Raw genomic sequence first — 17584 nt, forward strand, 5'->3', positions numbered from 1 at the left:
CAACAACTTCATGTTTCATAGCGAAACATCACACTTTGCCAGGCCGCCACGGACACGCCCTCCAACAAAAAGTCAAGATCTTCACAATTTATCATGGCAAAGGGCTTAAGATCAGTCTGACCAGATATGATGATGATTTGATTAAATCTCTAAGAGCAGTAAATCACGGCGTAAAACATGGCATTTCCTGCTACCTCTAGGTGGCGCTATGACTGAAGCTGAATTTTGGCATGGAAATGTGTTCAGGCAAAGACCCTTATCAAACATGTGAAGTGTGGGGAAGATTGAACATTGTATGCCTTAGTTATAAAAACTTCCTGTTTCATGGCGAAAACACTGAACTTTGTCAGGCCGCCACGGACACGCCCTCCAACGAAAAGTCAAGAGCTCAGCAATTTAGCATCACAAAGGCCTTTACAGGACACCGACCAAATATGATGTCGATCAGATTAAATCTCTAGGAGGAGTTCGTTAAATTACGAAGTCCAGAAATGGCAAAATTTGCACAGAAATCACAGCGAAAATTCAAAATGGCCAACTTCCTGTGGGTTTTAGAGCCTGGTTCCAAGGGACTTTTTTGTAGGTCTTGGGGTGATAGACGATCCTACCAAATTTCGTATCTGTACTTTTTTCGTAGCGGGAGGGTTGTTCTTTTGAAATTTTGCAGGTGGCGCTATCGAGCCATTTCTACACGCCCACTTCTGACGCCTATACCACATGTAAATTTTCGTCAATTCTGACGCGTGTGCAAAGTTTCATGAGTTTTCGAGCATGTTTAGGCCCTCAAAAATGCGATTCATTTCGGAGAAGAAAAAGCAGAAGAATCTGAGCAAAAACAATAGGGCTTTGCACCTACGGTGCAGGCCATTCTGGCCTGCTCCTCCGTGCTCGGGCCCTAATAACTGACTGTGCCCCTGGCAACTATATATTCTATTGCAACTAATTGCAATTTCAGTAAAGGCTTTATAATCAAAAATTATTCATGCTAATCAGTTTGCCCTGAAGCTGCAGTTGCTACACTGCAAATCAATGCATATAGTAAATAGTGTAAACACTATTTACAGAGAAAATATGTGCCGCATTTCCAAAGATCTAAATAATCTTGATGCAGTGTCACCATTTTATAGTAAACCATTAATATGATCTCAGTATGTTCCTGTAGATGCTCCACCTTCATCAGACGAGCCAGGCACCAGCTCAATGGCCAATCAACCACCACGGACTGTCTCGTCTGCATGGCATAGTCCAGTTGTCACCGAGGCTTCAATACAGCTTCCTCCCTCTCACAGCAGTACAGAGTATGCAGAGCCGGTAAGATATGCGGGAAACATGCTGTGTCTGGATACCATCCAAACTGATTCTTTGTACTCAGCAGTGACATTTTTCCCTTGATTAGTTAGTAATGTTATATCCGTATTGCTGCGCATATGATTGAGATCAGTATACATTTTTAATATAAATTTAAATTTTAAGGGTACTTACAAAATAAATTAATGTAAACATTGTCAAAAAAAATTGTTTAAAGTTTTTTATTTTATTTTATTTAATTGCAGGAACGTTTTTTCAGTCAGACTGGTGAAAGCATAGCACCGAGAAAAGAAAGCGTTCTTTCAACCACAGTGGTGAACTCTACTGGACCACCAGGAGGCAGCACAAGCTCATTCAGACAGGTACCAATTTCACTGTATCTTTCAGCAATCAAAAAAAAAAAAAAAAAAAAAAAAATATATATATATATATATATATATATATATATATATATATATATATATATATATATATATATATATATATATATATATAAAATCAGTCATAGACATAGGTCCTTTGAAGTGCTTGAATTAGCGTTAGAGTCACATGACTCTATTAGAAAATTGCCTTAATATATTGCCAAAACAAAGCTACTGATCGCATAAAAGCAGAAACGACCTAAAAGTGCCGTGCAACTGTGCTTCACCTCCGAACTTCGACCTCGGGTGCAGTAATATTGATGAATAATTTTTTTAAAGGGGTCATAGCGTGAAAATCTGACTTTTTTATATGCTATAATTGTGTCCGCAGTGCTTCTATCAACCTAGAAAACGAACAACCAAGTAACTTAGTTTTGGTAAACAGTTCTTTGCAAACATGTGAAAAATTAGGTTGTTCAGATTTCACCCGTTTTGTGATGTAGGTAGCAAGGCAAATTACAATAATACCACCCCTTATTCTGCACTATCCAGCCACGGCACTGCCATTTAGTGCAGAGAGAAAAAAAAGAGAAAAAATAACAGCACAGTTGAGTTTAAATTTCAACAAACCACCATCATTACGATCAGTGTTTGCATTTCATCCGCTCATTTGCATTTTTTTAAGGACACACCCAAAAACGGCAATTTTAACATGCTATAATAAATTAAATTATCTGTGGGGTATTTTGAGCTATAACTTCACATACGCACTCTGGGAACACCAAAGACTTATTTTACATCTTTAAAAAATCTACTAAAATACGTAAGCAATAAGGTACGAGAGGCTGTGCTGTATTTGTGAATAAGTAACGGCTGAAGGGCGTTGTTAGGCACGACGTGAAGCGGAGTGCCTGCAATCCCTTCAGCCGTTACTTATTCACGATACAGCACTTGCCTCGAGTACCTTATTGCTTTTATAAAACGGTTACCACACAATATTAAAGTTAAAAAAAATTATTGCAACTTTCATGAAGTTAAATCAATAAAAGCATTCCTTCCGCTAGAAAAAATAGTCCCTGACTGCAAACAACAACATGAAAGCTCAAATAAAAACAACAAACTGTTCTCAGACTTTGTCTCATTATATGTTTATGTGTTGCTAAGGGTGTTGCTAAGGGCGCAGTGATATTAAATAGAACCGTTGGGTGAAGCGGTCATAGCAGTGTTTTATCGTGAATAAAGCACACCTATTGACCAATCAGAATCAAGGATTGGAACTAACCGTTTTATAAATATATTTAATATATTTTAGAGATAATAGTAACTGTTGTAAAGACCACGTATCAGGACTTAATCTTTAGTCTGCTGATATAACCACATCATATCTTAGTGCTTTTTAACCATACAGTGAAGTCCACATATATTGCACTCTTGGTCAATTTGAGCAAAGTAGGCTTTGAAAATAAATCTGCATTGTTTAAACTTTTATTTAAAAAAAAATCACATTTTCATTAATAAAAACAGTTGAAAGTTTGGGGAAAATCACGTTACAATATTCATGTTTTTCTCCAATATGTGTTAGCCACAACCTTATTTAAAACCTTTTGCAACCTCCATTAGTTCTGATGACATTTATTCATTGCTTGTAATGAAATCGCTTGTTTCTGAAATACTTTCTTAAGGCGAATGCACAAGTAGTAACAGCTGGCAAACAGAAAGCCTCTAAGACGGTAACTGCTCGTTTGACAGGAAGAGTAGAGTCTAACCGGATGAGCCGTCCCGCATCCTCCATGCATGTAATGGGCGTAGCCCCACCCATGAGTTCAGTTATCGTGGAAAGACATCACCCTGTCACTCAGGTATCAGGAAACACCCTTTAAAATGTTTAAATATACATAATAAAATGCAGTAGTGCAGATTTTCACCTGTGCTCATGCTATTTCAGCTCAAATCTTTCTCTTTTCCTCATAAACAGCTCACTGTTGGGCAAGCAACAGCAGCTAAGTTTCCCCGCTCTGTCTCCAGCAACGAGAGGTCTTCCAGTCAGACCAGAGGTCCTTCCTCCTCTTCCTATCACCTCCACTCTATCAAAGTAGTTGACTAACACACATACACGCCTTAAGTCTGGAAACCTTGCTGTACACGCATAAAAATAGTAATGCATCACCATTTGTAAAACTGACAAGTTGTTTAGCTTTAATTAGGAGAATCTTTTTTTATTGCCAATTTTTTCAGATGAAGAATGATTGTATGATAGTTGTTTTTATACTACAGCCAATTTGTATACTTTTTTTTTTTTAATTGATGAAACCTTATTTATTAGGGGTGATTTTATTTATTATTGATGTTTGTGTTACCATTTACCCGATAATGTTTTTAATGCTTTCCTGCAACAATTTTATTGTTCATTGTTTCAGATCTGTCAACATACTGTATTTGCGATGTACCCTAATACACATAAATAAAAGTAAATAGCTGGGTCTCAAAGTTCTTGTTGAGTAAGAAAAAAGTATAGTTGATGCATGGCGGGTTTTTTTTCTGTGCAGTGCGTCATGAAACCCTGCACTTCCGTGTGTCAATGCTTGTTCTTTCCATTCTTATTTGGTCTAGGAAAGAAACACAAATGTATACAGTAAGACTTTGGCACCTTTGTTCCTGCTAAATTATTTGCAAGCTACTAAATATTATAAGGACCATATAAAAGGCATTCAAGTTATTGGTAATCACAAAACCATAATCTACATCATAATTCGGGATATCCACAAACAAGAACAATAATAATACTACATTTTCTGTATTGTATACTGTAAAGCCTGTTTCCCTTTTTCGTTGAGATTCTCTAACTGTACACATTTTTGAATGTCTCTATTATCTCACAAACTTGTCTCTGACTGAAGAATATTTTTTTTTGCTAAGTACTTATTTATATTACTAGTGTCGGGAACCATAAATATAAAGACTATATTTGTGTGTGTAAAAACTGTAGGCCTACTTATTACATGGTCTATTGGAATGGGATAATCAACAGCCTGACATGCATTATTAGAGGGACACTCCACTTTTTTGAAAAATATGCTTATTTTCCAGCTCCCCTAGAGTGAAACATTTGATTTTTACCATTTTGAAATCCATTCAGCTGATCTCTGGGTCTGGCGCTACCACTTTTAGCATAGCTAAGCATAATTCATTGAATCCAAAATCCATTGCCGTACCATTGCTGCAGCAGGCGTAATGCTATTACGCAGCACCCGAAAATAGTCCCCTGCTATTGAAAGTAACCAAGGGGACTATTTTCGGGCACTGCATAATATCATTGCACCTCCTGCAGCCATGGTACAGCAGCAAAATCCTTGATTATTACGCCAGAATGAGAGTATAGTTTCTAGCCATATTGGCCTAGAAATTCTCAACTTTTAATTTTCCGTTGGTCTTAAACGATGTAACTACAAAAGAGTCACGTTTTAAATAGAAAAAATATTGAAACTCTGGTTATTTTTAGCATGATGCTAATGGTCTAATCAGATTCAATGGATTGTGCTAAGCTATGCTAAAAGTGGCACCACCAGACCCGGAGATCGGCTGAATGGAACTCTAGGGGAGCTGGAAAATGGATAACAACTGTTCAAAACTAATAACACATGCTGCAAATAATTTTGACAGGTGCAGTTTAATATTACACAAAAATGAAATTATGATATTTACAAATGATTAAACCAAATAGTGCCCGTGACATTTGTATGTCTTGTCTTATCTTCAAACCAAAAGTAAACAGGGTTTTTTTCCCGGAAGGTCTGCATTCGTTAAAAATATTTTAAATCAATATTTAATGTTCCTTATCTTATGAGGTGCATAGCTGTGTAATAAGCAGGATAATGTACAGGCAGCAGGTTGTTATTGCGAAATAAGCCCCTTCAGTATGCAAGACACGCTGATACACACTATCAGGGCTAATTTCTGTGAAAACAACCAGCTGCCTTTACATTACACCTTACTTAATGCATGGCAGGCTGTTTATTATCCCTGACATAAATATATTGAAAAACAACACTATGTAACAACCTCCTACCAGCAATCTTTACATGTCCAGCAGAAAGCAATCCTTCATACAGACTTTTGACCGGGCAGCTCCCTGTAATGATGACCCCATGAAGCCAGATCAAAAACATTCTGTTTCCATGCTCTTGGAAACTATTAGGACCTAGAAACATACAATATAAGCCTGGTACTCATGTGCTTTAGAAAGAGCATTTCTGATGGATTTTTATATAACGTATACCCTATCTCTGTGAGGAAAACTTATAACATTTTTACTATTTTCATGCTTTCATTCAACTGGATCCAAAAAATTATCTATCCTTCTGGGTAAAGTCTGATATTAGATAAGCTCAGATTATATAAAATTCTGTTCCAAACCACCTTACCCGTCCACTGCTCCTCTATGGCTGCCACTTGATCTTCTGTGAACTCCCAGACCTTTGCCAACTTCTTCCAGTCGTTTCGCTTAAAATGTTTGTATGCAAGGTCCCACAGAATACCACGAACCTGCTTTGTGTCCGGGGAGTGATCTAATTTAAACGTCAATGGTGATTCACTGTGAAGGCTCTCGAGAGCATCTGTACTGGTCTGAAAGGGTAATCAAATATTAATGTCAAACTTTGAGAAGGTCCAGAGGCCAGGTGCTGAAATTAGCACAGGCATACGTACAGCACAGGCAATGTTATTAGTCCGTGTTTGATCTGTTTCTCATTCGTTGTTCTGAATTAACAATCATTTTGACACATCCAATCATTATAGAAATAAATCTGACGTGGTGACATTTAGGAATGAAATTATACATGCTTTTGATATTGTTTTACCCCCCTCCCTCACTGTACTGAGTTTAATGGAGAGTGACAATCATTGGGAGGAAAGGTTTGCTTTGGTCCATGTTGGAAATCTTGAATACCCACCGTCTGCAGTTGGCGTTTCCATCTGAAATATCTCTCAGCTTTTATGATCATGTCCACAAACATCACCATATTTCCCCTTGCAGCCACTCCAAGGGCGGTTTTACCTTGCTGTGCACACAATAGAAAAGTACAAAATTTTATATAAACATAAATATCTACGGCATTTTTTAAACTGCAGTTAGCTACAGTTTGTCACCCTGTCCTTGATTCCCAGATCCACTCCGGCTTTTAAAATCATCTCAACCACGTCCACCTTCCCCATCTCAGCAACAATATGCAGTGCAGTCTGCCCCATCTGAGATGGTTGAATAAAGCATTAAATGCCGAATCACAAAAACAGTGTAATGAATTGAATTTTAGAAATGATGAGATACTTAACGCACGTGATCTTGGATATTTGGATCACAGCCAGCTTCTAACAAGGTGTGGATAACTGCGATATGACAGTTCTTTACCGCAAGATGGAACGGAGTCTCCAAATGCTGGAATGATCAGTCAGTTAGTCTGGATTGTTTAATCTAGCATTATTGTATTTATGCAATAATAGTAAAATATAGAAAAAATTGTGAAACTGAGCACCTGGTTCTGAGCATTTAATTGGGTTCCACCCTCGATAAGGAGTTTTACAATTGGAAAGTGCCCCCTTTCACAGATGGGATGCAGAGGGCTGCTCTTTGTCTGAAAATTGATAAATACAGTAGTGATTGATTGACATATTTCATTGGCCTATATATGAAATATTTTAATTATCAGCCGATAAATCTTTATGTTCCTCGAATTACCTGTTCCTATTATAAAGACACTCAGATAAGACAAGGCCAACATGTAACAGACAGTAAAATGACCGAAACATTCCGGTGTGCGGCAAAATCTTACTCGGATAGTACTGTGAGGTGTCAGATCCGTAGCAGGGCAGTAGCTCTGGGACAGATGTGACCATACAGTACAAACAATCACAATCATGTGACTCTTAGTTTGAATTTCTATAGATTATGCACTAAAGCATACGTAAGAAATAATTGACTATGGGCCGTTGAATTATTTGGAAATTATGTGGCACAACGGGATGCGGAGTTACGTGGGTGTGCATTATTTTCAAATAATTCAAAGGACCGGAGTCAATTATTACACTTATACCACGGTTACCAGACATTGAGTGTGTTTAAGTGCCCAGAATAAGTGGATAATCTTCTTATTATAAAAATCTGTTTAATGTGTTTACATGCAAATCAATAAACCGGCTATGCAGAAAACTGCGTTTACATGGGATTTGTCAGGTTTCTCGCAGGAAGTGACGTCGCCGCCTATAGTACATTTCAGGGCTTTTCACACTGCGCTTAACCCCCCTTAGTATCTTTCAATAGAAGGGGACTATTTTCGGGCACAGCGTAATTGCGCCTCCTGCAGCCATGTTATGGCAGCAAAGTCCTTGATTATTACGCCAGAATGAGAGTATAGTTCCTAGCCATATCTGCCTAGAAAATCACAACTTTTAATTTTCCGTCGGTCTTAGTACATGATGTAACTACAGAAGTGTTGCTAACTTGGCGACTTTGTCGCTAGATTTAGCAACTTTTCAGACCCCTTTAGCGACTTATTTTCAAAAAAGCGACTAGCGACAAATCTAGCTACTTCTTCTGGCGTTGTTGGAGACTTTTGGAGACTTTGACTTGAAGAACTTATCATTCACTCTTCTCAACGGAGCCGTCGCATTAATGAGCTATACCTACAAAACAACGTTTCCCATCACTTATCAGTTTATCCTTATATGTTTTAAAACTGTTTGGACATATAAACATGAACATATTTTGTTTTATGAAGCAGATAAACGAACGAGAACATTTTTTATGCATTCATGTGTATTAAAATTAAATTTGTGTCTGTTCATAGATAAAGAGAAACGTAAAAAAGCCAAAGTAGTAAGAATGCAAATATGACGTGATGACGTCACTGTTATGCTAATGATGCAATGACGTAATCTAGCGACATTTAGAGACTTTCCAAGCAAGCTTTAGCTACTTTCCATTGAAATACTAAATAGGAAAAATATTGAAACTCTTTTGGTATATTTTGCTAAATGATTTAATCACATTCAATGGATTATGCTAAACTATGCTAAGCGCCAGACCCGGAGATCGGCTGAATGGATTCCAAAACGGTTAAAACCAAATGTTTAACTCTAGGGGAGCTGGAAAATGAGAATATTTTCAAAAAAAAAATGAAGTGTCCGTTTAACCCTGGGTGCCAAACGCATGCGGCGTGAAACGAAGCAGGGTTAGAATGTTGTGACTCGATGCTTATGGACAGCCAATCGGAAACTGAAGTACGCGTACCTCACATCACCATCTGTGTACTAAAAACACATGAATTGGAGTAAAAAATGACGTCCCAGGAAACATAAAACATCCAAGAGAGATTTACGTTACAACCTGTTCTGTCACTGACGCGGAAGCGTAAGACAAACGGTTATTTAAAGCGACAGTGCGCTATTTCAATGCAGTCAGTTTGACATCGCTTGTATCCAATCATGACTGTTTACACCACAAATATGCAAATGAAAATCTTTACCCAGGATTTAGGAATGCACAGTGTGAAACGTCAGATTATGAATACCCAGGGTTATCTCTTAACCTCTGGTTAAGAATAAACAGTGTGAAACGTGACACAGATAACCCATGGTTAACAATTTTAGGTGTGAAAAGCACTATAGTCGTTTAAAAAGCCGACGGGAAATCTGTCTTAAGCTATACTGTTGTATCTCTTCTCATGTCTGCAGAAACTGCTACATGAGCTTTTCTTTTCGCAGTTTCTCTGCCAACTGCTTAAGTCGAGTGCAAACTTTACTGAACAAAACTGCGAGAAAGCCGATTAAGGTGTTTACATGCAATGCGAAATCGGGATAGTGAGCAAAAATCTACCTGTGCCGATCGGTTTTTGCTTACACCATTTATGGCCTTTCTCTGATAAAAGAAAACCGTTTTACACGTTTACAGAACCCTACACGTTATCAGTTTATTAAGCATAATTGGCGTAAGACTGTGCATGTAAACGCACTCACTGCTAAGACATTGCTCTGCTGGTTATTTTAAGACATTCGACAGGTCAGGTGTTCATTTATCGAAAAATAATGCATACCCAACCCGTGGAACATTTCTCAATCAGAATAAAGCATTCAACAGCCCTGTACTATAAATAGTTTTTCAAGTATTTAAGATATATTTTTAAATATTATGCACAATAAACGTATATTTACTTTCACCTATGTTTCATTTGTCTCTCATTTACTGTTGGCCAGGGGCGTAGCCACGAGGGGGCCTGGGTGGGCCTTGGCCCCCTTATTTACATGTCCGGCCCCCTCAGATTTCCATTTGCTTAAAAAAACATTGTTGATTTCTTAGTCTGATTGATAGATAGACCAATCAAAATGCTGCGCAGTAAAATGCATCTGTTTTCAAACTTGATTGGATTAGCTCATGTCATGTGTTGTTGTGCGTAACTTACGCTGTCATCTTCGCATGATGAGTTCATTAATATTCGGTGACAATGGCAGCCGGGCGCGCAAAGTACAATATTACACTTTTTCAAAAAAGCACGGAAAGATGAGCTAGAAGGAGAAAATGTGCCATCTACACCATCTAAGTCTGCTTCTGCGACAGCGAGTGAAGAGTCTTCTCAGGACACAGAAACGCCTACATCACAGGAGTGTAGCGGTGAGACTTCCACGACACAGATCGTCATAATGCCCAATGATTTGTCCCATGGTTTGAATTATAGCCGCTGAGCTGAAGTAAATATGCTGTTTTAAATGTGTTCAGGTGTTAAGCTGTTTTATTTATAGGTGATATATATATATATATATATATACTGTCTTGTTCAAAATCATAGCAGTACAATGTGACTAACCAGAATAATCAAGGTTTTTAGTATATTTTTTATTGCTAAGTGGCAAACAAGTTACCAGTAGGTTCAGTAGATTCTCAGAAAACAAACAAGACCCAGCATTCATGATATGCACGCTATTAAGGCTGTGCAATTGGGGTATTAGTTGAAAGGGGTGTGTTCAAAAAAATAGCAGTGTCTACCTTTGACTGTACAAACTCAAAACTATTTTGTACAAAAAAAAATTCTGGGATTTAGCAATCCTGTGAATCACTAAACTAATATTTAGTTATGACCACAGTTTTTTTAAAACTGCTTGACATCTGTGTGGCATGGAGTCAACCAACTTGTGGCACCTCTCAGCTGTTATTCCACTCCATGATTCATTCACATTACTTGGTTTTGCTTCAGAAACAGCATTTTTGATATCACCCCACAAGTTCTCAATTGGATTAAGGTCTGGAGATTGGGCTGGCCACTCCATAACATTAATTTTGTTGGTTTGGAACCAAGACTTTGCCCGTTTACTAGTGTGTTTTGGGTCATTGTCTTGTTGAAACAACCATTTCAATGGCATGTCCTCTTCAGCATAGGGCAACATGACCTCTTCAAGTATTTTAACATATGCAAACTGATCCATGATCCCTGCTATGCGATAAATAGGCCCAACACCATAGTAGGAGAAACATGCCCACATCATGATGCTTGCACCTCCATGCTTCACTGTCTTCACTGTGTACTGTGGCCTGAATTCAGAGTTTGGGGGTCGTCTCACAAACTGCCTGTGGCCCTTGGACCCAAAAAGAACAATTTTACTCTCATCAGTCCACAAAATGTTCCTCCATTTCTCTTTAGGCCAGTTGATGTGTTCTTTGGCAAATTGTAACCTCTTCTGCACATGCCTTTTTTTAACAGAGGGACTTTGCGGGGGATTCTTGAAAATAGATTAGCTTCACACAGACGTCTTCTAACTGTCACAGTACTTACAGGTAACTCCAGACTGTCTTTGATCATCCTGGAGGTGATCATTGGCTGAGCCTTTGCCATTCTGGTTATTCTTCTATCCATTTTGATGGTTGTCTTCCGTTTTCTTCCACGTCTCTCTGGTTTTGCTCTCCATTTTAAGGCATTGGAGATCATTTTAGCTGAACAGCCTATCATTTTTTGCACCTCTTTATAGGTTTTCCCCTCTCCAATCAACTTTTTAATCAAAGTACGCTGTTCTTCTGAACAATGTCTTCAACGACCCATTTTCCTCAGCTTTCAAATGCATGTTCAACAAGTGTTGGCTTCATCCTTAAATAGGGGCCACCTGATTCACACCTGTTTCTTCACAAAATTGATGACCTCAGTGATTGAATGCCACACTGCTATTTTTTTGAACACACCCCTTTCAACTAATTCAACTAATTGCCCAATTGCACAGCCTTAAGAGCGTGCATATCATGAATGCTGGGTCTCATTTGTTTTCTGAGAATCTACTGAACCTACTGGTAACTTGTTTGCCACGTAGCAATAAAAAAATATACTAAAAACCTTGATTATTCTGGTTAGTCACATTGTACTGCTATTATTTTGAACAAGACTGTATATATATATATGAAGAGTTTGGTTCCAAAACGCAATAAATCCATTTTGACAAATTTCGGTAAAAACGTGTTTTCTATACCAAGAAAGTGACAAGATGAAAACCAGTATTTTCTGTTACAAACTTTCACATAGCATCTTTAGGTTATAAAAACATAAAAAATTCAAATCCATAACTTGATTTTCAAAGATTTATTATAAAAACGAATTCTTTTTTCCACAAAATGCAATAAATCCATGACAGTTTTTTATTTCAAAATGCTATAAATCTATTAAATCAATGTATAAATGTGCATTCATCTTTACCATTTTATATTTATTTAGTTGACTAGTGGTATACAATGATTAAAAATAAACATTAATGGCATTAACCAAAACACTTACTTTGTTATATTAAGAACACAATGTTTTAGCATGAGAAGCTTGATGCTGTCTGGAGAACAAGCAACCGAGTGCCTCTCGCGGAAATTATTAGCTGTTGATGGCTTACGTTTCTTTCCCGTCACAGAAAACCATCACAGGTTTGGCAATGCTATTAAAGTATTATTTTGTTTTGTTTGATGATCACGAAGTACAAAGTAGATGAGGAAAACTAGGACTCCGTGTACTCAGCGCGCCGCCATGTTTGTTTACATTGCGTGAATGGTCCGCTGTAATATAAGAAATGGATTTATTGCATTCTGTAAAAAAGGAGCAGTGGCGTTTGTCGCATTTTGGGAAAAAAGGGAGAAAAGATGACAGAATATCACGGCGGGTATTGGATTTTGCGTAAAATTATTTACTTTTAACTACTGACCTGATATAATACTGATTTTGGCAGTAACTCATTTTTTTCAAAAATGGCGTTTATTGCGTTTTGGAACCAAACTCTTCATATATATATATATATATATATATATATATATATATAAAATTCTGGCTACGCCCCTGCCGTAGGCCTAATTACATTTGTGTTATATCAGCCACTTTGCTTTCTCAATATCGGCATTAGCATTGGCCATCAAAATCCCATAAATCACTAAAACACAGGTAACCATTTTGTAAAACACAATGCTAAATGCTGAATTGTATGTTATTCTAGGGTTATAGACCCTTTTGCCTTCATTGTCTAGTTGTCAAAAGGACAATAAAAAACATCACTAATACACATTGTACAGTAAGTACATACTAGAGTTAAGATGTTTGGGTCACAGCTAGCTTCCAGCAGGGTTTGTACGCAGTCCTCATGAGCATTGTCTGCAGCCAGATACAGAGCGGTTTGCCCAGCCTATACACACAAATAAATCGATCAAATGCACAAAGTCTGTGTTAGTCTCCTACAAGATTCTGGTAAAGTTGTCGATACATTTAAATGTTACATGGGACATTTTACCTGGTTGACCTCATTGCGAATGTTAAAGTTGTCTAGAAGTAGTCGCAGTGCCTCCTGTTGACCGTTCCTGGCTGCCAGGTGTAGAGGTGTGTCCCCATCCTGTCAACCAGAGCTTAAAATAAGTCTTTATAACATATTTTAATTTTCCTGAGGTATATGAGCACTGTAAATAAATACTGTGAATGGCATCTTGATTTGTAACAGCAGCCTATCTTATGTACTTAAAAGTCCTCTAGTTTTTCAGATTTATGACCACATGAAGTACATGGACTTTTACTGTAGGTTGCTTGGTAATTAAAAAGCAAGAATAAAACACCAAACGAGAACATAAATACAGCATTTAATTAGCTATTTTTGACTTAATATAAACAAAGATCACAATAAATGCTCTAAACCACAATGTTGTACGCAAGGAGGCAAAACTAACCTTATTTTCCTCCATGGTGGCCATGTTGTAAGGATCGTCCATTAGCATCTGTAGCATACTCACACAGCCGTGTGCTGCAGCCAGGGCGAAAGGCCTATTACCATACTGACAGGAAAACAACATGTGTTAACAGCAGTCTGATCTCATGGAAAGTTGTGTTATAGTCACAAAAAATATTGATTAATTTATTTGTGTCCATGGCATGAAATTCTGCGTTAGTTTTTCGTGTCTGTGGCACGACTTTTCGTCATTTTATGTATTGTTTTCTTGTCGTTTTTTCCTATTTTCTTACCAATGTCGCTTGAGGTTGGAGTTAGAATCAATTTCTGTTACATTTTAGACATCTCTAACCCCAACTCTAGGCGAGAATAGTTTTAAAAGAAAAAAATGTTGAAACCAATAAATAAAAGTACATCCTAACCCAAACCCCAAATCTAACCCCAACCCTAAGCGACAATGATCTAAAAATAGGGGGAAAATGAGAAAACAATGCATAAAATGACACGAAAAAGAAAGTCGTGCCACGAACACAAAAAACTATGTCCGTGCGAGTGACACGAAAAAAAGACATTTGTGCTCAAGGCAGGAAAAAAACAGAATTTTGTGCAATGTACATGAAAAAACTAAAAAACACGACTTTCCGTGAGATCATCTTGGTTAACAGTGTTCTAATGCTGCGTTTACACCAGCCGCGGTAGAGGTGTCAGTCAATTTGAAGACGCGTTGACGCGCGCTTGGAGGTCTCGCGGCATGAATGAGGCGTTTAGATGTGATTCTGCCTCATTTGCGCGTCTAATTCGCGCGAATTGCATGAATTGAGCATTTCCGCGGCAAACGCACAAGTTGAAAATTTTGAACTTTGCCGGAAAAACGCGCCGTGTTAACAAATCAGGAGCTTGCTTCAGTAGTGACGTGATTACAGAAAGTGAGCAGAGTCGCAGAAGCCCCTCCCAAGATGCGGAAATGAAGCGTGTACACTCAAACTGTTCAAGTGGCAAACTAGGCGCGGTAGACGCGATTTTGATGCCTCAAACGCGGCTGGTGTAAACGCAGCATAAAGGTTAGTAGATTTGTGCTCTTTCCACCCTGCTGAAGAAAACAATAAAACCATTACAGAAAATTCTAATGCTTTTATTGGTTTTATTGGGAATTGTATTAGTTTTAATGGAATATGGCCCAAAACACGGTGTATTGGTTTTTTTTGGTCTCTAATGGTATGTATTGGTTCTAATGGAATATGGCCTAAAACACACTACAGTATAGTGGTTTTAATGGTAAACTTAATGGTTCCTATTGGTAATTTAATGAAAACCATTAGAATTTTCTGTAATGGTTTTATTGTTTTTTTCAGCAGGGCACTCACTACACACCTCTTGTTTATACATTTTTACACAACAGTCTCTCATTAACGACTCTTAAGCAGTTTAATTCTGACTTTATGTAAGGAATAATTGAGAATGGCCATTGATTTTTTTGAAAATACCAAGTGGTAATGTTACACCACAGGTGTGCACGGTTACCACATTGGTCTGGTGGTTACTTTAAGACATTTGACAGGTCAGGTGTGCGTTTTTAGAAAAAGAATGCATACCCGTGGTGGAACATTTCTCAACCAGTCAGAATAAAGCGTTCAACAGCCCTGTAGTATAAGAGTAATGAATTCCTTACTTTGTCCTCTTTGTCAAGTATTCCCATTTGCAGGTCATTAACAATGTATTCCACAATATCAGTGTGATTGTTCATAGCAGCACAGTGCACCATGTTCATTCCATCCTGAACACAAAATTGTTTGGATAAAAAAATCCTAAATGCTTATGTAAGCCAAAACTTTTCACACTTAAAATGAACACCTTATAAACTCACAGTGTTTTCAATGCTTTGGTCAGCTCCCCCTTGCACGAGTAACATTAGGATCTCCAAGCTCCCAAACCATGCTGCTAAATGAATAGCAGTTAGTCCGTGCTGTAAAAAGACAGTAAATACCTCATTGATGTGAGCCACATCCAGTGAATCATTAATGTTTGAGCCAACACACCTTATCTGGAAGGTCTAGTTTGGCTCTACTTCGAAGGAGCATGTCGACAGCTTCAACGTTCTTGAAGGCAACAGCATAATGGAGAGCAGTTCGGCCGTGCTGACATTAGACACAAGATTGTGAAGAATTACTCTCAGTTATCTGTATCCCCTACTGTGCAAATTCAATGTTGAGTCAAGAGGACTTTATTTACATACCACATTGATGGCATTGACATTCATGCCTCTCCCAAAAAGCTTCATGCCCTTCACGTCGTTTCTCTTTGCTGCATTAATAAAATCTTTTTCCGTCTCCAGTACTGATGAATGATGAATTCAATAGCACAAACCAGTTAAACTCTTAAAGGGATAGTTCACCCAAAAATGAAAATTCTGTCATTATTTACTCACTATCATGTTGTTACAAACCTGTATAAATTTCGTTGTTTTGATGAACATAAAGGAAGATATTTTGAGGAAAGTTTGTAAGCAAACCGTTCTTGGACCCCATTCACTTCCATAGTAAAATCAGAACAAAGAAATGTATAAAGGTTTGTAACAACATGAGAGTGAGTAAATAATGACAGAATTTTCATTTTTGGGTGAACTATTCCATTAAGCACATGCACAAAACCTCAGTATAAAGTAAAAACTTCAATTCTGCAGATTATTTCTCACTAATATACATAAGAATAACATAAGAATTCTTGCTATCTGTAAAATATTACTTATAAAATAACTTTGTCCAAAGGTGTGTGTAAACATCACTGAGTACACAGTTTTAGGCGTTTACTTTAAAGACACTGTCAGTGTGACAAATGAATGTTTTGCCATTGGGACAATAGTGTACATATTCATTTACATTTATGTTATGGCAACGTCACATTACTGTAGTCTATGAAATTACTGTACAGCCTTCACTTACTGATATATAAATATATTTGTAAACCCACATCACTCATTCTATGTACTGAATATGCATAATTGATAATGAGTTTCTGTTTGCCTATTAATACTGTAATTACTATTGATATTAATATATGACTATTCATTTTATTGTTGTGGACATTTTAATATACATCCTAAGTGTCAAAGTTTATAAAATGTTGGTATTAAAGTCTGTACTTACACATCTCATTACTATCATAACCGCCAGCTTCACTTGTGTCCTGCTGTTGTGTTAAATCAGTTAAACTATTGATGTAGTCCGATTTAAACAATTTCCCCCTCTTTAAAGCAGGGTTCTTCAGTAGATCTTTCAAGGTATGCGTTTTCTTCTCCATGTTATTGTACTGGTTGCACAAGCTCTTTGACTCTGACTTGTGTTCTGTAAAGTCTGGTAACTTAGATGGCTTTGTTTGCACTGAAAGCTCACGCCCAAAGAAAATTTGCTCGAAGAAAATCGCTTCAGGCACTGATTGTATTTTGTGGAACCACAATTCAGTAAAATTCTAGAATTATTACTGTCAGTAAATGTAATGGAGGAGATGACAGGATACAGGGAGGACATTTTTTTCAGAACACATTTTCAGTTATTTGAGAAAACGTCCTAGATCTTTCAGTGTTAAAATGTAAAGTTAGGGGAGACCGGGATTGGTTGTCACAATTTTTACTCATGCATAAATTGCTTATCTTTCAGCAGTAATTCCTACATGAAATGAAAACTTGGGGTCTTGGCTTTAAATGT

At 37.5% G+C, this 17584-nt stretch overlaps 2 protein-coding genes across 4 annotated transcripts in view; one reads left to right on the forward strand and one right to left on the reverse strand.

Annotated features, from left to right (window-relative positions):
* poc5 (POC5 centriolar protein homolog (Chlamydomonas)) overlaps positions 1 to 4157 on the forward strand; it is a 92347-nt gene extending 88190 nt beyond the window's left edge. For both annotated transcript variants that reach the window (XM_055200141.2, XM_055200142.2), the window contains exons 10-13: positions 1163 to 1311; positions 1554 to 1670; positions 3353 to 3529; positions 3646 to 4157. In XM_055200141.2, the coding sequence (XP_055056116.2) occupies positions 1163 to 1311; positions 1554 to 1670; positions 3353 to 3529; positions 3646 to 3774 (572 nt within the window). In that variant the 3' untranslated portion in view covers positions 3775 to 4157. The remainder of the gene's footprint in view (positions 1 to 1162; positions 1312 to 1553; positions 1671 to 3352; positions 3530 to 3645) is intronic.
* Positions 4022 to 17543, reverse strand: ankdd1b (ankyrin repeat and death domain containing 1B). Of its 2 annotated transcripts, XM_055200144.2 has the most exons (15): positions 17027 to 17543; positions 16117 to 16217; positions 15920 to 16018; positions 15748 to 15846; positions 15553 to 15657; positions 13885 to 13989; positions 13458 to 13556; positions 13254 to 13352; positions 7199 to 7297; positions 7003 to 7101; positions 6816 to 6914; positions 6620 to 6727; positions 6092 to 6293; positions 5737 to 5868; positions 4022 to 4276 (listed from the first exon to the last, which is right to left on the reverse strand). In XM_055200144.2, exons 1-15 carry the CDS (start codon positions 17178 to 17180, stop codon positions 4221 to 4223), a joined length of 1656 nt encoding a protein of 551 aa, XP_055056119.2. In that variant the 5' UTR covers positions 17181 to 17543; the 3' UTR covers positions 4022 to 4220. The 2 variants fall into 2 exon arrangements, with proteins under 2 accessions (XP_055056119.2, XP_055056120.2); XM_055200145.2 differs by lacking the exon at positions 15553 to 15657.
* Positions 17544 to 17584: the final 41 nt, after the last annotated feature.

This window comes from Misgurnus anguillicaudatus, chromosome 22 (assembly GCF_027580225.2).
Source record: "Misgurnus anguillicaudatus chromosome 22, ASM2758022v2, whole genome shotgun sequence".
In the NCBI taxonomy this organism is placed as follows: domain Eukaryota; kingdom Metazoa; phylum Chordata; class Actinopteri; order Cypriniformes; family Cobitidae; genus Misgurnus; species Misgurnus anguillicaudatus.

Bases quoted from the DNA above. Each gene is read 5' to 3' on its own strand.
- ankdd1b (XM_055200144.2), bottom strand. From the start codon at position 17,180: ATGGAGAAGAAAACGCATACCTTGAAAGATCTACTGAAGAACCCTGCT. The intron at 6,915-7,002 runs GTGCGTTAAGTA...CAACCATCTCAG, and splicing joins ATCCAAATATCCAAGATCAC to ATGGGGCAGACTGCACTGCA. The intron at 6,294-6,619 runs GTGGGTATTCAA...TTACCCTTTCAG, and splicing joins GGAAACGCCAACTGCAGACG to ACCAGTACAGATGCTCTCGA.